The 24,835-nt window shown below is 42.5% G+C and overlaps 1 protein-coding gene across 1 annotated transcript in view; it reads left to right on the top strand.

The window, feature by feature from the left end:
* Nucleotides 1-24,835, top strand: part of LOC102796224 (partitioning defective 3 homolog) — a 381,329-nt gene that overhangs the window by 103,161 nt on the left and 253,333 nt on the right. The window contains exon 3 of the mRNA XM_087845929.1: nucleotides 13,192-13,366. Coding sequence (XP_087702055.1) covers nucleotides 13,192-13,366 — 175 coding nt within the window. The remainder of the gene's footprint in view (nucleotides 1-13,191; nucleotides 13,367-24,835) is intronic.

Below are 24,835 nucleotides of genomic sequence, written 5' to 3'. Positions count from 1 at the left end.
TATAGCGCTTTTACTAGTCCCTAAGGACCCCAAAGTGCTTTACACATCCAGTCATCCACACACTGGTGATGGCAGCTACATTGTAGCCACAGCCACCCTGGGGCGCACTGACAGAGGCGCCACCGGGCCCTCTGACCACCACCAGTAGGAAACGGGTGAAGTGTCTTGCCCAAGGACACAACGACCGAGACTGTCCAAGCCGGGGCTCGAACCGGCAACCTTCCGATTACAAGACGAACTCCCAACTCTTGAGCCACGATCGCCCCAATAACAATGTATTGAATAATGGCTTTAAAGATTTTTAAAAAATAATATAAAATAGTGTGCAAATATTGATAACAGTGCAAATGTTTGCAATATAAAAAATAAATGAAAAATATAAACATCTATGTTTAGTAAACTTTACAGTGGTGCAGCTACGACATTGTAGCAAAGTTTACACACTATGTCTACTTGATCCACGTCTGACTCCGCGAACCCATAATGTTTCCACACCACTGAAGTTTTTTTTACCTCTCTTTTCAACCAACGGCAGTCACTCTCCTCTCCAAATAACTTCTGCTTAGCTTTCCGAGCTTAGCTTAATGATCGTTGAAAGCCCAGATCGTAATCGAGATTAAAATTTGATTAATTGAGCAGCCCTACACCTATGATATTACGAGTGTTTTGCTGTTGGTTAGAAGGTGATAGCTGAGGTTTTCTGAAGTTAAAACCTTCATCATATCTTAGAGTTTAGCCTGTACATTGGGTCACGCTTGGAAAAAACTGAGGCCCTACATTTTCATAATGGACAGCACAACTTGTTAGATCTTCCTGGGCTGGTGAACACACGCACCAAGTTAGGAATGTAGCCTCACTATATTAGTACCCAAGGCAACTCAATTAAACCCTGATGGCATCACTGAGTTACTTTCTCAGGCTTTAAAAGGCTCTCTTCAGAAGCACAGAAGATATTTCAAGTTGATTGATTAGCCTTGTGTGGATATTTACACTTGAGTTGTAAGTAACAGTATATTTTAACGTAGCACCCTGGATATATAAGATTTAATGAGAACGTTTCAGTTTTGCTTTTCTACAAATAATGCAGTTTTACACAGTTTGTTGCACATTTAAACTTCAAAGTATCAAATTTATATCTAGTTAGCAATTTGGTGTGTTAATAATTTTGTGTTTTTCTCTCTGTGTTCCTCTTTTATATCTTCCCTTTCACTGGTCAACTGGCCCTCCCTCAGCATGGTTCTCTTCCTGTTGAAGGGGAGATATTCCTACCCAACGTCACCAAGTACTTGCATATAGGGCATTTTCTGATTCTTGGGCTTTTGTCTCCGGTGGGTCAGTTTCTTGCAGTATAAAGTGCCTTGAGGTGACCGTTGTGATTGGGTGCTTTAGAAATTAAATTTACGTTATGTATTTATTTCGTTTTTTACTAACCAGTGTCTTGCCTTTTTCCTTAAATGTCATTATTATTAAATGTGAGTTGAAAGAACAGCTTAAAGAAACAGAGCACATGAAATTATTTTTTGTCTATATAATGTATTCCACGTAATTTTTGCTCTCAGCAGTTAAGCACATTGAGGCATTTGGTTTGAAGTCTACTTTATGTGGGTTCAAAGTGCTTACCTTTGCATGCAAAATAGTCTGTGCACACGTACAGCCTCTGTTTTTGGTCCATGGCCTCAGGGTAATAGGCAACTCACCTGAGGTCATCCCCGGTGACTGGGTGAAGACCACCCGAGAGCGATGCAAAAACCCTAATTTGAAAACTGTATATAAATCTCAGCTTTCGTGTCACGTTGAATGCTGGCTCACATAGCTGCTATACATATGTATGTTCGGATGACGACAGGATTGTTAACGTTCTCTATGAAAATTCAGTTTTTTTAAGGATTTCTCAAGTTCTGATAAACTGCAAATATTTTATTATACAGCTTTTCCAAACATCCTAGTTTTTATTTTGGATACATATTTTACTTTGCACACAGAAACAAAAGCTGCCAGGGTCAAAATTATTACCCCCTCCCCCCCGATGATAATAGTCACTTGTTTGTTCTGTTTGCCTGATAACAGCCTGCAGTCATTTGTTGTAGTTTTCAGGAAGTCTCACACATGTCTCCTGAGCAAGCCCAGCCTATTCTTCTTTGGTGAATCTCTCAAGCTCCTCAGGTGTTCTAGGCCTTGGTCTTCAGTTCACCCCACAGATTTTCAATGGGATTTAATCAGGGTTTTGTGCAGGCTACAAGTGAATAACATTCACTTTGGTTTTCTGAAGGCACCTCTTCACCAAGAACATTTTGAGTTGTTGCCATTGTAGAAGACAGAGGAACTACCAAGACTCTTTTTTTTTTTAATGATTCCTTTCACCATGATGAAATTCCCCACCACTGTGTTTCACTGTGGGAACCATCTTCTATTGGTGGTACACTTCTCCCCTCTCTCCCCAAACTTAAGTAGCGTCTTTCTTTACAAAGAGCTCTAGTTTCATCTCATCTAACCAACGGAAGCACTTCCCGTATGCAGAATCTTTCTATAGGTCATCCTTAGTATACTTCAGTCTTCCTTGAAGCTGTCTCTTCTGCAGAAGTGGAGGTTTTCTTGGTCTGCAGCCTCGCAGTCCATTCCCGTGCAGGGTTCTAGTCGTTGTCTTCTTTGAGACTATAATTCCTGACTTGGCTAACTCATTCGCTCGTGTCTTGGAAGTTTTTCTGCTGTCTTTAGACACATCTCTCACTAGTTTTCTTTCCAGAGTCTTTGAAATCTTGCTTCCTACTTCTGCCAGACTTGCTCTGTACTGCGTGACTCTTTTTGAATTTCCTAATGATACTTCTCATTCCAGTTCTTGACACTTGGAGACGCTTTGATAACTTTGTATCTCCTCCTTTGTGAGCATCAACAATTCTTTTTCTCAAGTCTAAACTGATTTCTTTTGTTTTCGGCATGATGCTTTTTCCGATGACAGCTCAAACCCTGATTGAAGTTATTATACTGCGTGTAAACAGAAAGTTAACCTTCTGATTTAGCTTGATTTTGAAAGCTTTGAGCATTACAAAGTTATAGCACTGTGCAATAAGAAGGTCGGTTGTACAGTTTGATTTTTCTTAAATTAATATGTTATTGTGCACAAATAGAAATATTGTATGCTTCCAAAAGTCAACTAGCATGTTTGGAAATGTGTGTCAGAAGCACCCTGTCCAATCACAATATCTCCTGTGCAGTTACAGCGAAAGCACATGAGGAACTATTGATGTCGTGCTCTGAGAGCCAGAGATTTTAGATGTTTTCATTAATTCGCTGCGACATATAATACCTTAAGCACTTAGGACAAGCGTATACGATATGACAAACCTAAAGTGAAATCTTTCTGATTAATTGGTTCTGGACTCGCTAAAGGTATGACTACCTGATTTCCATCCGCCTTGACAAAAGAGGATGTATGGCCTTGTCAAGGATAAGGCCCTCCCTCTCTGTCTGCTCCACTCCACTTTCTACTACTGATTCCTTCCATCTCTTTTCACCAGGGAGGCCTGAAATGTTTGAAGCTTTCCCTTTTTTCTCTTGGTCCTCTCCCTCTCTCTCTGTGCCGAGGTCCCTGGATGTAGAGTTTTTAATTACTCCCTCCTAGCTTTGTGCATAACCAATGAAAGATTGAAGGGCACTTCCCTCTGAAAGGCACTGTTAGACTATGGGTTTTTCTAATGCTTTGGGAGAAGAATACTAATATATAAACTGAGACTTTTGTGCTTTTGTGTATCTGCAGTTTGTTTGTGCCTTGGCAGGTATGTGTGCTCACATAACTCTATCTGTGTGTGTGTGTGTGTGAGTGCACCCCCTAGACAGAGTGTCTGGCTGTTGTTTTGCATGTGAATCAAGGCTGGGGAGGAAAGGCATTATTAGATTGGGAATGTGCACGGAGTGGTGGGGGTGGGCTGCATGAAGACCGTGAGAGCAGCTAGGTTCATTGCATTGATTTGATTTCTTTAAGACCAGTTCGAGGGCGTAACACCTGAAGGTGCCCTCAGCCGCTCTGTTTAGACAGCAAAATGAATACAGTAAGGCAAGAAAATCGATAGAGGATACAATAAACAAATGATTAGACTCCACAAACTATTTTGGGTACAGCGTGTGCTCTCAGTGCAGCCCGCCTGAGTATCTCGTATAAAGGAACAAATGGGAGCCCAAGCAACAGAACAAGAATAGTTTTGCATTTATGAAGTTTTGGTAAAATAAAGAAGAAAAAAAACGTCTCTAAAATGCAAAGATTTCCACTTACCTAGACTGGAATAGGATAATTAATATGATAACATTTAAGAGTGTATCTGGCTGGTGGAACGAGATTAGTTCAGCATTATTTCATGTGTCTGCACAGTGTTAATTACTGTCAGGTGATTGATGGCAATTCAACCCATAAGATGCTTATCGTGTTTCTTGCTTTCTTATGGACACCCACCCTAATTGCTTTCATGAATATGTCATCACTTTTCCTTCTGTATTGCTCCCTCCTCGCTGCTTCTCTTTTTTCCACTCCCAGAGATGTGCAGCAAAGACCTTTTTGTGCGTGTGTGTGTGTGTGTGTGTGTGTGCCCTCAGACAAGTGAAATTTATTTCCCAGACTTGAATGGTGTTGAATTGAAACATGCGACCAGAGGGTTATGAGGTATTAATATACACGGAAGAACGTATCGGGGGTGTCGTAGGAATTTTTCCCTTCAGTCAGCACTGCGTAGGTAGTTCTCACACTCACGGCGGCCCGATATGTGTGAATTCATTTTCCCCAACGCGGAGGAAAACTTCAAAGGCAGGGACGGGAATTTAGCCGTGTGGATTTGAAAAGGGATGAGTCTCTAATCTGGTTAAACTTTGCTTGCTCTGTATATTTTCTCTCTGCCTTTTCGTCCACTTCCACACCCCTCCCACCTAGTGGGTATTTTTTTCCCCCCTTCAAGTCATGAATACCTGTCGAGCTACTTTCCTTTAAAAAGTGAAAGAAATGATGACTTAATGTTTTTAGCCAGTACGGCGGCGTAAACCAATCTCGGGGCTTACGTCTGCTTGTTTAGGGATTATTTTTCTTTAAGCCTGTCATCTTCCTGCACACTGGCATACAAACTTGCCCTCGCCTTTCGTTCCCACCACCCCCCTCCTCTGCCCTCACGCGTCACCGCTGCGTTAAGCGAGAAAGGATGTTTGTGTTGTGCAGGTCTGCTACTGGAGCAAAATTGACTGTTCTTTTCCCGAAAGCTGATAATCTTGTGTCGTAACATGTAACTTAATGCCTATTGTAGTGAGTCTCGGTGACGCTTTAATGTTTACTGCAACCGAATAATCTTAAGCCTAACAAGTATTTGAAGTTCATATTTTTTATTCAAATTTCAATTGAGGGTGCAAAACATTAAACTGAAGGCGATTCATCCTTGTGCTGCACCGTCTTTACACGTTACATTCGCTTTGAGGTGTGTGTCATCATTTCAGGTCTTGCTGTAGTCAGCCTCTGGGGAGCTTCTTTCCTTTGTATCGACCCCATGTGGCAGCACCTGAAATATGCATATGTTTCTAAAGCGCTGCAGGGTGCCATTTGAGGGTTACTTGGAGTGCTAGTGATGGCAGGCCAGAGTGCTGGAGACTTATTCCCTGAATATTTGATGGTCTTAATAAGCAGGAAAACTACAGGACTAAGCACTTTGTTGGTTTGCTCTACACATGGTGTGTGTGAGAAATAATGGACGGGGGGAAAAGATTAAATATTGAAAGCTGTGTGAGAACTCTGGCATACGAGGAGGAAGGTTTGTGCAAGTACAATGCTGCCTTCAGTCAATCATTAAAAAGAAGTTACAAGTAAAGGTCACATTATGAAGGGGTCCAGATTAAAAGACGCAAATGACGCAAAAGAAGACCAGCAAACCTCAAAGCAAACGCCCAAGATGGCAAACAAGGTTGGTGAGAAGACTGTAAACAAAACACACTGCTCAAAAAAGTTAACACTTTAAAACACATCAGATCTCAATGGGGAAAAGTCATGTTGGATATCTTCACTATTATGGACTGGGTAATGTTTTAGGAATAAAAGGAGGCCATATCATTTGATGGAAATTTTATCAACCTGCAGTGAAATTGGGTCTGAAAATGGGTCCAAGGATTTCATTCTACCTAGCTTATGGAGGTTTGCATGTCCTTCCATGGACATGTATCCCCAGACCATCACTGAGTCATGCTGAATGATGTTGCAGGCAGCATAATGTTCTCCACAGCTTCTCCAGATCCTTTCATGTCTGTCACCCTGAAAAGCACAGGGCTCCAGTGGTGGACCTGCTAATTCTGCTATTTTATTGCAAATGCCAATCAGGCTCCATAGTGCCAAACAGTGAGCACTTGGCCCAATAGAGGATATCGGACCCTCAGGACAACCTGATGAAGTGTGTTTCCGTGTTTAGTCACAGACATCTGCCTCCAGCTGGAGGTCATTTTGTAACTCTGGCAGTGCTCATCCTCTTTCTCCACACACAAAATAGGTGTCACCTCATGCTACTAGTAGTGACACTGACTGCAGCCGAATGCAAACCTAGTAGAAAAACAGTCAGAAGACATGAGGAGGGAAAAAATGTCTGTGGCATCCAGTTATAATACAATTTCTGTTTTGCGGGTTGCGTCATTTTTGGGAGTTTGGCACCAGTGCAGTTTTCAGTGGCTGTAGCTCAGGAGATACTACTAATTGGAAGGTTGACGGTTCGATCCCTCGCCTGCCAGCCTGTTGCTTTCCGATGCATCGACTGGAGTATGAATGTGTGCGAATGTTAGCTAGGAAGCATAGAAGTAAAATTTCTTGTGAGTGGTCAGGTAGAGTGGAAAAGCGCCAATTAGAAACCAGTTCATTTACCAGTCAGAAAACATTTTAATTAGTAATAACTGTATTTTATAACGATATAATAACTAGGTAGCCTGTTTTCATTTATTTTGGGAGAGTTTTGTTTCTGTGTTTTGTTTCTGTGTCAGTGTGTAACCTACAGTAGATTGGTGGTGAGCACCCCACCCCCCACCCCCAGCCCCACAAGCAGAAAGCACAGAAACAAAAGTATTATGCTGCTGTGGACACTGGCAGCAGCAGACAGTAAAACGGATTTTAGCCACTAGAAATCAATAGCGTTTTAAGTGTATGCTCTTTACAACAAGAAAATGAAGCCATTACCCTCCGCCAGACTCCATTAATAATTTTGCTTAACAAAACATGGGAGTTGTTCATCTAATGCTATCAGCTAATTTGTTTTATTGCGTGTCTTTGGACTTTGAACGGGTTTGCTCAGATCCAAGCCCAAAACCATGACACATGTTCTCTTAGATGAGTGCATTAAGGCAAATGAGAAAACGAAGACACACCGATTCAGCAGCGAAAGATGCGTCATTGGTGTATTAAGATCTGTGTGCATGCCAATACATGATCAAAAAGTGTACACTGTGATGGATGCATGCGGGATTCATGACTGAATGAGCACGTCAAGTGAGGTGAACGGCAGATGGACAGGTGGATGGATCGATGGTTGGCGCGTGGATGAGGGATGGTGCCTCGCGGCTATTACTCAACAAGTTTCGAGTCCTTGGAGTTTCTGGTGGAGTAAGTGGCTTTCACAGTTTCCACCACTACTGTACCCGTAATAACTTTGCGCCCCTGGTGCCCTTGCAATAAAATGATGATAAATGATAGGGAGGGGAGATGAAACCTGGTCTGTTTGTGTGGGTGTGGGGGTGTGTGGTGTTGTGCTATCAGAGGCAGTATATATGACTTAGCGCAGACATTGCATAACAACGCGGCATCCGTTCATTTATCATTTTGAATAATGCACTGGGCAAAGTGTTAATCTTTCCCTCGTTCATCTCATAACAAATATGAGACGTTTTCACGGAGCGACATCCACACGCACACATCCAACTGCAGGAGGCAAATGGGCCTATTCTTTAAGCTGTAAGCAGTACTTGTTAAATTCACATTGAATTTTACCGTTTGGATGTGATGTGAATGGAAGGGGGAGGAGGAAGTAAGACAAATGAATAAATAATCTCTCCTCCAAGTGGAGACTTTTTAGCTACAGCAATAAATATTCACAGCAGGTTGCAGGCTGGCACGACTTCGGATGTGCTCTTTAATTGAAGGTGTGGATTGAGCGGATGGGGGGCTGCCGCCGGTTGACTCGTGTCAGGCGTCCCTTCCACTGGGCTGTAAAAAAGCTGCCGTGGCAGATATGGATTAGCGTCAGAGCATTGCAGTGCAGGTATTACACGTTTTCACTGGCGCTGCGAGTGCTGCCCCGTGACTTCTAATAACCTCTGTTGTCTTGTGTCTTCGGAGCACCACTTTGTGAGCGCTTGGGACGGCTGTTTTGTACCAGTGCCACTCCTAATGCCCGGGCTTCATGGCAGATCAGAGGTGCTGGGGTGTGTGGGTAGGTAGAAGGATGTATCTGGGAGTTTTGGGAGGGAGGGGGGGGTTTGGTTGTCAAAACAGCTCCTCGTTCCCTCCTCAGCCGCTTCCTTTCCATCTCTTCTTCTTCTTCTTCTCCACCTTGCTGCCAAAAGCTGGATAGAGATCAAAGGAGGCCAACATGAAAGGCTTCCCTGAGATTCTGTTTTTTTCCTTTTCTTGGTGCCCTGTCTCAGTGCTCTCTGTGTTATAGATATGGAAATTCTAAATTCCAAATACATCTTCTACCCAGACTGCAGAAAATGCCCGGCTTCATCCGACTCCTCTCTTTTCTTTCCCTTCTCCTATCCTCTGCCTCGTCTCGCCCCCTTCATCATCATCTCTCGCCATCCCCTGCTCTTGCCTCTCTCCAGCAGCCCTCAGGCATCCAGGTAGATAGCGGTTGATTGGCAGCTGCTGTGACAGTCAGTGGAACCAGCTGAGAGTGGATGAGTGTCAGCCTTGCTCCGGGGGCTTAAGGTAGCGGCAGTGTTGTAGCTCCCTACTGGAGAGAGAGAGAGGCCCATGAAATAAGACTCAGTTCAGTTCTTTTCTTTCCCTCGCTTCTGTCAACTGAAGCAGGTAGGAGCTAAATAGGTTTTTCAAATCGCTCCAGAGTTTATCCTGAGACTGGAAACTGGAACATTTCTTCAACTCACATCCTGTAATGTGCTCGCCTCCTCTCGTTCCTCTCTCCCTACCCTTTTGGTTATCATATAAAAGTCTGTTTTATGATAGGTTATAGCATCTTGTTTTTCAGGGGCTTTTTTAAAATTCTTCTCCAGCCTCCCTCCTTCTTCCCTCCTATCTGTTCTGAATCCTCAGCCTCAGCTGTCACGCCACTTGACAATTAGCCATGCCGTTCCCGTCTGTGCTTCATCGCTAAAAAACTTTTTCCTCTTATTTTTTTTTCAACTTCTGAATGTAACTCCATGGCCGCTGTACGGCAGCCACAGGGGGAAAAGTGTGAGAATGAAAAAAAAAAGAAAAGTGAAAAGTGAAATCGTCTCAGTTCTAAAGTGGCTGTGACCAATTCCCAGATGGAGGGAAAGCGTTTTTGTGATGGCTTTCAGTGCGTTGCCGCTTGAGCTCTGTCCCGTCAACAGCAAGAATTGCGTCAGCTTTCCCTCTGGCCAAGTGTGTCCCATTCTCCACAGCACAGACAGAGGACACGGTGGCGCTGGAAAGGCCTCGCGCAGCGGGAGGAAGGCGACGACTCTTTATTGGGTACTCCAAAGACACTTTGTACTGATGATAACCGTGTAAGTCAAACAAAAGCTCAGGTTAGGCCGTTTGCCAGCTCCTTTTTCTACCTTTCAATTGTAGTGGGGTTTTTTTTGGTCACAGCTCAAACAGCTGACTACAAGCAATTTTCGACCTTTCTGGAAAAGAAATGAGAGTTGCAGCCTTGCAGGTAAACACAATGCAGAAAGTACATTTTAAAAACACAATTGTCTTATTGTGATATTATGACCATCGCTGCTAAAGACTTAAATTAAACACAGATAGCTGTGCCAGCTGCATCCGTCTGAGGTCAGATAGTTGAAAAAGCCGTTTTTAACCACTTAAGCCCCACGCCCCCGGTACCGGGGGCAAAAAGGAGGAGATCACGTTTAATCGGTTATAACGCAGGTTGAGAAATATAAATCCAGACGTGTGTGGTATCCACAGAAACCTCAGAATCTCAGCTAAAATGTCATATAAACCATTTCTACAACCACCAAACACACCGAAAACAAGCCGTGATTAAACGAGCAGTTACGTATATGCGCAGAAGTCCGCTAAACAAACAAAACCGAACCAGAAATTCTTCAGACTTCATGTAACCGGCTAAAGATAGGCTGGTTAGCTTCCAGAGCTATCACTGACTCCACACACCAAGTTTCACCACGATCAGACCAAAATTCACTGAATGAGCCGCAAAAGAAGACCACAAAAACACACAGCGGCGCAAATGCGCTAAGACAGAAATTGGCTTACCGTCCCGATTTCCTCTGGTATTTTCGCCGGTAGCCGGTAGCCACGTGACTAACAGTAGTTGCCATGCCTACCTAGCCGCATCAGAGCAGTTTTCCGTCAACAACCTCCATTTTAGACCCACCTACAGACACGTGACTGAACAGACGCCACATGCAGTAAATTTGGGCCCACGTGGGTGTTGGCATCACAACGTCTGATTGGTTGAAGTGACATGAACGTGACATCATTACTATGAATCTATTGGCTCAAACGATTAAAAAGAGGTGTCAATCATGCAAATTGACCAAAAGAAACCAAAGTTACAGCCCCTCGGAGTTTAAAGGGCCAGAGGCCAATCAAATGCTCTATGCGCAAGGCAGAAAAGGGCCATTACCATGTAAATGTGTGGTTAATTCTTCAAAAATATATTTTTGCAAAAGCAAAAGATGTGTCTGCTAGTTTGGGAATCAGCCAGTTACTGCATTTTCTTTTTTTCTTCTTCTTGGCTTTATAAGTTGGACGACCTACAGTAGTTTGATGCTTCTGCCCTCAGCTTGTGTACTTTACATGTCTTCTTGGGTAGAAGGGAGGAACGAGCACTTTCAAGAGCCCATAAATATTGAATGCGGGATAAATGCGGACCCATTTGATTATGAAACGGAGAGTGTGTGAATGAGTTTAGTTGTACGTGTCTGATACCAGCAGAGTGCTCTAGAGTGTCTGGTGAAAGACTGTGCGTCACTGCAAAGTGGACCTAATTAGAGGGATTTGGGGTGTATTTAAAAATGAATCATACTTCTCCACAACACCGACAACAGTATTCACCACTTCTCTCAAATGGGCAGCTGGCAGGGAGATGGCTTGCTGGATCGCTAAATGCTCCCAGAAACATATGAATGGGAGGCTTGATTGCTTTGTCGCTAATGAGTCGTGCAGTCGCGCATACTGTACGCTGGGGCGGCGCAAATGCCGCTGGAGACGGCCCTTCTACTTTTGTTTGTGTTCACAGCTGCCTCTGGTCCTTCGCATAGCTGGCCCGCTCATCATTAACACTTCAAAACATGAGCCGGCGGAGCAGAATTTTAAACAATTCATTCAAAGAAGCCCCCCCTAAAAATAGTCTCAGATTGCAGGAACGGCACACTGATCAATATTTATCCTCGTTTTTGCCTATTAACTGTGTTTGCAGTTCAACACAAAGCAAAGCAGCTTTTCTTGCCTTCTTAATAATCACACTTCCCAGTGAGCAAACCTGCACGATATTACCTCCTCAAACTGCCTGATTTGTAATATTGAGGCCTTTTTTCTTTCTTTTTCCCCCCCTTTCTGATTGCTTCTCTTTTGCACTAAGTAAATTTGTGATAAACCCTTACAACCTGAGAAATGTAATTTCAGCATCGGAATGGAACACGATTAGAGCGAAATGGGAGAAATCCTTTGGTGATGGAGTGTGTCTCAGGAATGGCATTGGGATGCAAGGAAACGTTTTAGAGAGAGGGGAAGGGGAAGAAAACACCCAAAACAAAACAGTTTGCTTTAATTGTGTGGTGAATTACAGCAACAGTAAACCACATGGGCATACTCACCGAGAGCCATAAATTCAGACACAAACACATGCACGCTTGAGCATCATCCTCTGCATATGAATGGATTAAATCAAAAAGAAGAGCAGGGGCTTCTAAACTTGTTTATATGCAGATTTTGCTGCACTTGAGGTGATGAAAAACAGCAAATACACAGAAAAACGCTTGTGCTATTTTTACCTTCAGACAAATACGATATGGGATACACAATAGCTGTTTGCTCCCTTCACGTTCACAGCTTTCCATTACACAGACCTGGAGGAAGCACAAGACATAAAAGGGAGTCATCTTATGTCTGTAATATACATGCTATTGTTCCTGTATCGCACGATCTCTATCGCTCTGCCGCTGCCTGATTGCTCTGTCTCGATGGATTGAGAGGTTAATCTCCTTCGGAGAGGTCTATTAGCAGGTTGTGCTGGCAATGAAAGCAACTTGGCATTGGTACCTTCGCTCCACGACTACAGTTTGTGCAGCATTTTGGGGATCTTTCATCTCTTTCATCTCTCTCTCCTTGTGCATCCTTCTCAGTCCACGAGTATTAAGTAAAGCTTTGACACATGTGGTGAGTTGGCAATGGCCAGTCTGATTTTTTTCTCCAGCTGATTGTCTTTTTTACTTTAACCTAAATTAGGTCTTTTTCTTAGTAATCAGTGGTGTGTGTTAGACTCAGATAATTATGGGATGCTATGAGGACTTCTTCCTATCTGGCCTGGGAAATGTGGCAACGTATCACCTATGTTAGAATGGAGCAGCTGCTCGCTGTGGGAGCCTAACTTGGCAACCCTGAGCACCTCATGCTCCATGACTGCAGATGTTGCAAGATTAAACTGTAGAGAAAGTGAGTGTATGCATATCTGTGAATGGGGACAAAAGTAGTAGATTAGCTGAATAAAAAGTGTGCTCACATGGTGGCAGTTTTATTTACTCTTTTAACATCTAGACATCTATTTATCTAGACATTGATATCTAGATGGACATGCATCTATCTATCGATCTATCTAAACATCTAGACCTCTGTCAATCTATCTAGCCATCTAGACATCATTTTAGACATCTATCTGGACATACATCTATCTCCACATCTATCAATCTATCTGTCTGTCTGTCTACACATCTACCAAGCCATCGGCACCATCTATTTGTTGGTTTTTTTCTTCAAAGCACATGCTAACACACAAATACTTCCTTCTCCTCTCCGTCTAGCTGGTTGCAATATATGAAGAGCAGGATCCTCACAATGGAGGCGACGGTACCAGTGCCAGCTCCACAGGTACACAAAGCCCAGAACCCTTCGCCAGTGAGATGAATTCAGCATCAGCCTTCCAGCCCTACCAGGCCAGTAGTGAGATTGAAGTCACCCCATCTGCTCTGCTATCCAGTGAGTCTAGCATCAACATTTACATCACTACTATTGTTATTCTTGATTCATTCATAACTGTTTAAAAAAATGCACAGTTCTCAGGTCTACTTGACCCAATCACACGTCCAGTCAAATGTTCCTGAGCTTTAGACTGGAATATTTGGAAGCGTGAAGTCAATTCTCTGCCTTGAAGCAAAGGGTAGTTGGCATTGTTGAGTGGTACAGTATAAAAAAGAGAAAGTAGCCTTCTGATGCAAAGAAGAGAAAAATTATCATCAGTGTGACTAGTACCTTGAGGCCTGTGCTGTGCTTTTGTAAGAACGAGCAGGAAATATATGCCACTAGCAGACATTCAAAATGCAAAGCCTTAAAGGTCAGGCACATGAAAGCCGACGTCTGAAAGCTAAAAGTTACTTGGGAAGCCAAGCATAACAAAAGGTAATAATTTCAGACCGTGGTCTGCACTGATGCTTACATTCAGCTCCTTGGGTATCTGCTTATTTTGTGGTGTGAAATTCAGCTACTAAATTATAGCCCACCAAAATCTGTGTTGCTTAGGTAATGCTATGCTTTGTTGTTCTGAATCACCTCGGCTGACACAGTGTTGATAAAGGTGACCACAGGTTGTCAAAACACATCCATTCAGTTCTGGATTGGAGTAATGTGAGCGATGTTATTAATTTGTTTGTAACAGGGCTGTGAGATCCTGACTCAAACAGACGTGAAAAAAGTAAACTTTTTCTAACTGACACCAATCTGACCAGAGACATGCTTCAGGTGTATTATTCAGAGTTGAGTGTCTGTCGAGACGTCGAAAGGTGTCCTGGGAAGTTAGACAGACAGGTAGAAACCGAGACAACGGAAGGAATTGAGACGCAGTGGGTTACTCGGTCACGCATGAGCAAAAGCACACATGCCAGAGCAAGATGGACGTGCACGCACTCACACGTGGCACGCACAATCAGGAAATGGCAACGCTCAAGTTGGTGAGTCAGATGTTGCTTGTGTCCACATATTCACATCTTGTGAAGTGGAACCAGTGAGCTTGATGCGGAGCTGTCTTAAACTTCAAAGGACATCTAAGACGTTCAAAGCCAAAGCGCACATATAGGCGCCGGCTGACACACTCGTGCACATGAATGAACAGTTGACTTTACTCTTCTGCTCTGACACAAAACCTGATAGAATGTGAAGATTTATGGAAATGACGTGAGAATGGTGGCAGTCTGAAAGTGAACCAGAGGCACTGTGTGGAAAAAGCAGGTGCGTGTAGATGCTGTCTGACCTGCTGTCAAAAAGCTTCACACAAACCACCCTAACTCATTTATAGCTTTGAACACTGTTTGTGTGTTGGAAGAGCGACTTAAAATTAGCACATTCAGATCAAACTCGGGTGGTGAGGGTGGGTAGATGCGTCTCTAACAGCATCACCATCAACACAGGAGCACCTCAGGGATGTGTCCTCTCGCCACTGCTCTACTCCCTCTACACTTCAGACTGTGTGGCCACCCATGGCTGACGACACAGTGGTGTTGGGTGCCATCTCCAACAACGATGAGGTGGCCTACATGGACAAAGTGAAGAATCTGGCATCATGGTGCCAGGACAACCACCTCCAGCGCTGAACGTCGGCAAGACCAAGGAGCTGGTGGTGGACTTCAGAAGGAGTCAGCACAGAGACTACAAGCCCATTATAATCAATGGAGCTCCAGTGGAGAGGGTGCAGTCCTTCAAGTACCTTGGTGTCCACATCTCCTCAGACCTGACATGGTCTGCCCACATTCAGGTCCAGACCAAAAAGGCTAGGCAGCGTCTGTACCACCTACGACAACTGAGGAAGTTCAGGGTCTCTCCAAAGATCCTCAGGATTTTCTATACAGGCGCTGTGGAGAGCATCCTCACACAGAACATGACATCGTGGTTTGGGAACAGCTGTGTGAAGGACCAAAAAGCTCTCCAGAGAGTGATCCGTACAGCAGAACGCTGCTGCAGGATTGCTCTCCCCCCGCTTCAGGACACCTACACCAGGAGATGCTGGACTAGAGCAGCGCAGATACTGAAGAACCCGTCCCATCCTGGCAACAAACTGTTCCAACTTCTGCAATCCGGTAGAAGGTTCCGCATCATCCGGAAGAGGACAGAGAGACTCAAGAGGAGCTTCTATCCCCAAGCCATCCGGGCCCTAAACACACACACCTGCCCTCTCACATCATCTATAATTGACTGAGACAGGACTCTGTTCCAGACACTCTAAACCCAGGCACAATGTATATTTCAAATTCCTTTAATTTTAAATATGTTTATATTGTCTATTCTGTAAAATTGTCAGATGACCTTCGGCGTTCTTATGGTACGCGGCGGGTTATGGCTGAAATCCAGTGCAATGACGCTCCCGCAGTAATAGACGTTCCAGCCCTGTATTCCAGCCCTAAACCTAACCTTATCCCTAGGCCTAACCATAACCTTATTCGTGATCTTAACCAGGACTTTAATGACATTAAATAGCGTGTTTCTAAGCGATTTGAAGAAAAAGAGCGCACATGTGTAGATTGAGTCCAGACGGTTCTCATATTTCCTCATTTTTCCGAGGTCGTCATTTAGGAACGTGGTGGGTAGCCGAAAACGTAATATGTTGACGATTTGTCACCTAGCCTAAAATGTTACACTTTGGGAGTGAGAACGTGTTGATATATATATAATGTTCTTCCTCTACCCCCCCCCCCCCCCATTTTTTGCACATGTCAAGGAGAGTGTCAGGTTACATTTCACTGTGTGTTATACTTGTATAACTATGCATGTGACAAATAAAGAACCTTGAATTAAGTGTAATTTAAATCACGTGAATCCATGGCAAGAAAACTAAAGTGAAACGTATTACATTTTATTTAATGAAAAAAAGACTAAAAGACTACTGTCCTCATTCATATACATTGATTAGTGTGTAATTACATCTTTAAACAAACTAAATCATTCCCACAAACTTAAAATGAATCCATTAAAAATTAATGGGACCAGATGTCTGTTTGTGGAAGCCTCACGTTGCACCGCTATCTTAAATACAGCGACTGAGATGGACATCGCTGTTCTGCCTAATCGTGTTTTATGTCTGACTGAGATAGTTAGAGATTATTTTTATTTAATTAACCTTGAGTATCAGTGTAATATATCAATCTTTTAGTGGAAACGCTATATGAAAAGAAATGGACAAAATTTCAGGCCACCTGTATGTAATTTTAGGTCATCTAATATCTCAAATAATGATTGAATATGCAGCGTTCAGGATGATTGAACACGCATCGAGGCACTTACAGTTGGTAGCCTAGCCATCGAAGTTCCTGCATTTGAAAAAGTATTATCTCCTGAACATTTTTTTTAAGAGAAAATACATTTTAGAACTTTATTTAAACCCTCTCAGTGTTGCAGAGTGGTTGTAGATTGCTCTGTTTCTTTACAGTCGATACAAACTATAGAATTTGACTGTAACTATACTATAACGTGCAGTCATTATGCAGTGTAATTGTATTGAGTGTTCATGGTGGATGGTGGGGTGTGGACCTTATTTCTGCCCTCCAAAGCCTTGCATGTGAATTACACAGAAGACAGTGTTTTCTCAGTGTTGTTCTATATCTGATAGCTCTTTTCTTCTTTATCTAATGGAAAAACCTTTTAGATATTATTGTTGAACAGAATCATAAAGTAATTAATTAAACTGTGAAGACCTGTTTGACCTTCTGCTGATTTTTTTCATAGAGCCACACTTTTTCTTATTTGGATGTCACGGTGATGAGTTTGTGAAAGCTTTCTTCGCCTACGCAAACTTCAATTAAATTCAATTTATTTCAATTCAATTTTATTTATATTGCGCCAAATCACAACAACAGTCGCCTCAAGGCGCTTCATAGATACAGAGAAAAACCCCAAAAAACCCCATATGACCCCCTATGAGCAAGCACTTTGGTGACAGTGGGAAGGAAAAACTCCCTTTTAACAGGAAGAAACCTCCGGCAGAACCAGGCTCAGGGAGGGGCGGGGCCATCTGCGGCGACCGGTTGGGGTGAGAGAAGGAAGACAGGATAAAAGACATGCTGTGGAAGAGAGACAGAGGTTAATAACAGATATGATTCAATACAGAGAGGTCTGTTAATACATAGTGAGTGAGAAAGGTGACTGGAAAGGAAAAACTCAATGCATCATGGGAATCCCCCGGCAGCCTACATCTATTGCAGCATAACTAAGGGAGGATTCAGGGTCACCTGGTCCAGCCCTAACTATATGCTTTACCAAAAAGGAAAGTTTTAAGCCTAATCTTAAAAGTAGAGATAGTGTCTGTCTCCCGAATCCAAACTGGAAGCTGGTTCCACAGAAGAGGGGCCTGAAAACTGAAGGCTCTCCCTCCCATTCTACTTTTAAATACTCTAGGAACAACAAGTAGGCCTGCAGAGCGGGAGCGAAGTGCTCTAATAGGGTGATATGGTACTACAAGATCATTAAGATAAGATGGGGCCTGATTATTTAAGACCTTGTATGTGAGGAGCAGGATTTTGAATTCAATTCTGGATTTAACAGGAAGCCAATGAAGGGAAGCCAAAACAGGAGAAATCTGCTCTCTCTTTCTAGTCCCTGTCAGTACTCTTGCTGCAGCATTTTGGATTAACTGAAGGCAAACATGCTCTAAAGCATGTTTTTTTTGCATAAATATTGCATAAATAGCTAATCTTAGATTGTGGTTAAGCAGAAAAACTGATTCCTGCACATAACGTCTCCTGTAATGAGCCTTACTTCTATGAAGAGCAGTGTTTGGAGAACATGACAAGATGATGAAGAAGGAAGAAGAAAGAGGTCATCAGGTTGGTGAAGCAAATGACATGTATTGTTTGTTGCAGCGGTGAGGGGACGCTTCACCAAGAAACTGCAAACAGGGTTGTATTACACAGCGTATTAGTTCCTGGGAGATTGTATGTAATGCACATCAACTCTTTTTACATGTTGCTGTCTCAAAACTTGTTTTAAGCGTCAGGCTGACTGGCATCGCATGTACATGGTCAGTGAGATAAACAGACAGCTGATGGTCCCTCCAGAGATGCAGATGAGTGAATTACTGGCAGCGTTATTGCAAATCAGGCATCAAAGTGTAGCAGCAGCACCCTTGGCAGCTGTGCTCTGAGGCAGAGAATTATGGCTACTTAAAATCATCATCTTTTAGAGCCATATTGATTGTTTTTTTCCCTCCTCCATCTCTCGCAGTCCCAAAACTCTACCTCTCGCTTCACTTTCCGTTCTCCACCCCTCCTCTTGCCACCGCCTCGGGAGCCCATTTTAGATTTCCATGCTAACATGTGCCATGCAGGTCAAACTGTTAATAATTGGATTGGAGATGAGATGTAAATTACAATAATGAATGTAATTTTCCCGTAATTATACGGATGCCGGAGCTGCCTCTGCCTCTACTTCGCACTAAATTCTAATCTTTCAGAAGTAAGAAACTGTCTGAAACTTTAAATTAACACCGGATCTTAATGGCGCTTGCTTCGAAATTGAATGCTCTGTTCTCTGTTACTCAAAGAATTTCACTCCACAGTTCAGTGATTTGAACCAGGAGCTGACTTTGCGTTGCTGGAAGTTTGTCGGCTTTAGTTTTAAACATATGTTTAAAATTATTTTTGAAAGTTTCATATGAATAAACGCACATTCCTCAGTGATGCTAGTGTTGCTACAAATTGGAAGCTAGTGTTTTAATAGCTCTTTAAGGCCAAAGATAATAAAAGTGAGCCATTTTACTAGCAGACGGGTCTTGGTTTGAAGCCAGTTCGTGGAGGATGGAAGAATTGATACCATTTACTGGTCATGAGCTCGCCTGACCTAAATCCAATAGAAAACCTCTGAAACATTTCTGCTCGTCTCACGAGGTTGCAGGTCAAACCATCTCATTAGGAGCATGCCTCGATGTTGCATGCAAGCACGTAGGGGTCATTCAAACTACTCCGTATCATTTTTAGTTGTTGCAGTCAGTTTTTCCCTTTGATTATTTGGGTGTCTAAATTCAGCCTTTTGTGCCTTTTTGTGGCATTAATTTGTCCCTAACACATTACCCTGTCCACATCAGTATAGATGTCCACCATGGTGTTTTTTAGAGGTGGGAATCACCATACATCCCACGATACAATATTATCACAATACTTAACACACGATACGATATTATTGCAATTTTTTAAAATATTTTGCGATATTCAGATTCTGTACATAAAGTTAAACTTTATCAATATTAATTTTATCTAATATCAAAGTCTCACACTCAGTCTTTCTCTCATTTCAGTTTTATTGTTGACAAACTGAACAGTTTGTATTACAGTCTAGTCCAACTTAACTGAACGCAACCATCTGGTACAATTATAGCTATTCTGAACTATGCAGTTTATGAAAACTATGCAGCCCCTTCAGCAACTGAAGAATTTGAAAGTAAATTAAAACAAAATATAATTTTACATTAAATAAAAAAAAGTTTTAAACTTAATTAAAATAAAACATGTCTTAAATTAAAATAAGTAAACTGTCATGTTTATTGCTGCCAAAAAAAAGTTAAACACATTTGGACAGTGAAGGAATGTCAGGATTGTTGCTCAGAAAAAGGATCAACATGCTCTGAAGTCAGAGCATGTTCCAGTCCACAAAAACTTTTTTTGTAACAAAATATCGATTTCTGCTGTCCCTGTATCGATACATTAGCAAACAAAATATCACGATACTACACAGTATCGATTTTTCCCCCACCCCTAGTGTTTTTCCCCATTGAGAGCAGATGTTTTATGAGCTGTGTATCTACAGCTTTAAGGAACTCAAGGAAAACTTAAGTGTGACTGAAGCGTTCCTTTGCATTAATCTGACAGCAACTGAATTTTTACCTGAACAGTCAGTTTTGCTGTTTGGGCTTGAGCAACAAGGATGGATCACTTTCAACACCACATGTGTCTGCATGTTTTGTTTTGGATCATTGCAATTAGATTAAGATAACTGTCTGTGAAGTCTAAACTCACACAAACACGGACATCCAGTTCGTGTTTCTTCCTTGACTTGAACTTGACTTTACTGTGGTTTTTTTTTTAAAGTTTTTATAGAAAGTCCACAGCACTTGTTTAGGACACACAATCAGGAAATGGGAGAAGCTCAAGTGTTATTGACAGTGGTTAAAAGTACACTGACATTGATGTGGAGTGGCTTTAAAAGGCTAACAAAAAGATCACAGCGATTGCACTGATCCATTACAAAACTGGCATTATTTTTTTGTTCAGCTCAAAGTGAAAAATCTATGGAGAACTTTTTCTTTTCCATTTCCACTGTGACCACTTTACAACTTTCAACCCCCCTGCCAAGTCAGACTTGCAGTGTAATGACAAATTGTCCGTTCCTCGACCGACCCGCTCCTCTGCTGAATCTTTTGAATCTCTGCCCGTCTTGGTCCTGGAGCCTCTGCGGCGACAGGGTTGCCTGGATGCCATTAGAGAAATTGCTCGTGGGTGGAGGTGGGGGGTTGACACCTTCAAAGAGGAGTGCTTTCATCTAATCAATTTGGCTTAGTGGCCTGCCATCGAGGAGGCTCCCTGCCACCAGCCAAGGCCATGTAAAAGTCACAGCAGCGAGGGGGACACTCCGTGACACAAAACACTGGATCTCCATCTTAGATTTAAGGCTTAAGAAGTGGCCTGCGCCCTCTGTCACGGGGGCCCTCCCAGTGGGTTTGGGTGAATTCCAAAGGCTGTGATTGCCCATTATAGATAAACTACCAGGTTTAAGTTTGGGACCCTGTGCAGCTCGGTGTGATACGAGGAACAGATACTTATCTCTGTTATCTGCCTTCTTTCTCTCCAACTCTCTCCGCACCACAGCCACCTTCAATCTCTCACCTCAGTGGTGAGCGGGTGACGCAGTGCGATCTTGGGACTTTGATATCAGAAGAATCGCAGTGTGCGTCAGCTGACTGCTCCTGTCAGGTGGTGAACCCAGCTCACGTCATTTTCGTCTGCTGATTTCAATCCTGCAGAAGAAAATGGAATTTGAGTTCATTCATCGTTTGAGCAAAAGCAGGGTCTAAATTGTGGTTTAGTAGTGACTGATGACAACTTTAAAATATTTTAGTTTCATTGAATGTATTTTGAGGTACGGGTTAAAAAAAAAAAAAAAAAAAGGGAAAAGGTCTTCAAGGACAGTAGTACGACATGCTAGCTCACCTACGCCTCCCAACTCAGGTCACGTTTATTTTCCTTTAACTTTTAAATCAGAGTCCCTTGAAAAATATTAAACCTCACCCATTCATACTATATTTGTATGAATGATTGATTTCTGCTTCTTTGTATGAGTCACAAAACGGCCGGAGGCTGAGCACCAAAAATCAAACCCACGTGCAGGAAACCCAAGGCGGAGGCAGAGTAAAGGGTTTAACAGAGGTTTATTAACTAACACCAAAATGAAGTTCACGTTGGTACTTGATTTAAGGCTTGATATATGGGGCGTGAGGGTCTTGGCCAGGGGAAAGGGACAAGCAAGGGGACAGGTCCAAGAAAGCAACGGCAGCTGCTGGTGATTAGGTAAATACTGGAAGAGAGGAGAGCAGTGTTAGAGCGGTAGCCAATGAGGAGTTCTGGAGAGAGTGGAAGCTGTGAAAATCTTCGTCTTACTGTGCAGGTGGGAGATGGAAGCGTTGAGGGAGAGGTGGTGCGGTCCAGGTGGGTTAGGTGGTGTGTGGCAGCTGTCCTGAGTGGTGAAGGTCCCGAGGTGGTGTAAGGGCAGGAGGGCAGGCAGGTGAGGCAAGGAGATGATTCCGAGAGCTGGCGGGTTAACCAGATTTCCAAGATGAGTGGTTCAGTGTGATGGAGTTTTCCTGGAGTAACTAGAACACGAGATTACAAAGTTAGTAAAGCACTTGAGATTCATGAACATGAAGCGTGAGGCCAGGTTACCAACATAGGGTAGTTGACGAACTGGCGAGGAAGCAGTGTCAGCGAGCAGCTTAAATCTCCAACCTGATTGCCTCAATCAGCTTCAGGTGAGGGGGGCTGTAGGCCCTGCCCATGGGTGGATACCAGGGAGGTCCAGACCTTCAATGGAATTTTACAGCCACACACCCAGACCATGACAGTATGTGCCTTTGTAAATCCCTTTTGTTTTGTTTTTCACTGTAATGGGTTTAAATTGTACTCAACATCACAGAGACATGAAGGATGTGTATATAACAACTAGTTTACACTTCCAAACCAAAAGTCTGTGTTCTGTCGTCTATAGAAGTCATTTGATCCTGCATTTAAAAAAAACATAATGCCACTGATTTTGCTAAATAAAGTATAGCATGCTACATGATGACGATGATAATAATAGCAGGACTTTTTAGATCATTTAAGATAGTTTCACTGTATATTTTCCCTAAGGCATATTAGAAATACTTGGAAGCTTTTGGGAGAAGAGTTCATACAGGTTGCAAATACATGGAAAACATAATTTTTTGATTGATTGATTGAATCTTTATTTTGAACATGTTAAAAAAGTACAACAACATAGAATTAAAAGAGACAAATAAACAAAGCAAAACAAAAAGAAAACGAGCAACCACAACTACAAATATCTTTTATGTTCAAAAAGGAGCAGGGAGAAGCATGAGCTTATTTAATCCCACCCCTTTTCCACTATCTAGTAATTTATAGACTACCGAAATACCTCCTTGCATTTTTCATACTTTCCCGTGGCTGTAATGTTAAATTCATTATTTGAGCTGTGTTGAAGTTGCAGCTCATATGGCATCCATAAGCACGGTTTTCATTGCAAACTCAGATTATGCAATCATCTTCTTTGTCGTTTCAGTCGAGCTTTGGTGACTCATGATGAGAGGCACCTTCCAACCTCAGGCTGCGTGTCATATTACCAGTGCTTCTCAGGGCTTGTGCCACGTTTCTGGTTATAAACAGAACCTGTATATAGTCATTTCTTATTCATCAAGCATATAACTACTGAATAACAAAGATGGAGTTAGACAGGGCAGCGAGATGAAAACTTCTGATCCTGTGGGCGTTGCAGAGAAAGATGTTTTGTGCACAGACTGTTTTTGGAGAAAAAAATGAGTAGCTAATGATGTATGAGCTGGATATCTGGGTAATGTAATTAGATGAGGGCTACAAGAAAATGGGCTACAAGGTGTTATAGCAACAAAAGAAAGTGCTTATATCCCTCTCCAGCACTTAGTTCTGTAGCTGGTTTCTGCTCAAAGGAAACTGTGGGGAATAATAAATGTAAGAAACACAGTCAATCCCTCACTGAATTTTATCATTACAGGCAATGAAATTGTTAAGAAACAACCCATAATTTCTCATCCGGAGAGCTCGAATTTTCTGTTTGTTTCTTTTTTTCTCTCTTTTATATATTACTCCTGGAAGAGGTGGTGAAATAGCCTTTTTTTTAAGGCTCTCTGTTTCTCTCTCATCCTCTGCAGCGCTATAACATGATCCATCATCATGACATTTGTCATGACAGGCTTATCCTCTCCGCTAACACTGAACAAGAACAACATTTATTCAGCTCTGATTCAACAAAACATTAATACAGCCAGAGCTATATTCTATGCTGTCCAGCCCCTGCTTTACAAATGTCTGTTTGAGGAAATTACCAGTGTTACAATCGAGTTATCTGTATTAATTCCCCAAATTCCTGCAAAGGAAAAGCATTTATTGATGGGATGTAAGATGTGGTAATATAATCATTTTTCTAAGTAGATCTATGAAGACCAGCACTGACAAAAACACTTGATAGCAAGTCTGAGCACCCTAAATAAGAATGACACGTTTTTTTTAATTAAGTACAAAAATAAGCAAATATTTTTCTATTTTTTTCCCCGACTTCCAGGCTTTGCATGCAAATGTATGTTTGTGTCTGCATCGCCTATCATAGATCTACTCAACCTTGCTTTGGCAGCGGTCCACTCCAGCTGTGCATAACACCTCTCAGCGTGGATTTCGAGCTGAGTACACACTCAGCGGAGAGGATGTTGGGATAGCAAGCTCATCATTAGCAAGCTGAAAGCACTTTTAAGCCCGTTGGTCCTTAGGAGACTCTGAACTGCCTCTCCCTACCTGCGTTAGTGGAGAGGCTATTAGTTATGTCAACTCTTAATCATACTCACGCTCGCAGTGCGGAGAGGGAGAGCGATGGAGCGCCCAAGGTGGGTCTTTAAACCGCTGAGGAGTGGGCGTTCTGTTTCACAGTCGCTGAGAATATAGCCATAAAAATGCTCATATGTTTCTAATATCATCCAGAGCTTATTATGGCTAATTATTACAACAATTATTGCAACGCTAAATGGGGAAGACAGTGTTTTGGTAATGAAGTGTGAAGTGCTCGGAGTGGTAAAAGTCTCCACTCAGCACTGCTGGGAAGGCGCTACCAGTTTGGTTCCTATTATTACTTGTGCTAAGATCCCAGTAAAGCCTTAGCTAGACAGCTGAATCATGT

Source organism: Neolamprologus brichardi, chromosome 9, assembly GCF_056152115.1.
Source record: "Neolamprologus brichardi isolate AB-2024 chromosome 9, ASM5615211v1, whole genome shotgun sequence".
Lineage (NCBI taxonomy): Eukaryota > Metazoa > Chordata > Actinopteri > Cichliformes > Cichlidae > Neolamprologus > Neolamprologus brichardi.
This window is presented reverse-complemented; position numbering and strand designations above follow the sequence as displayed.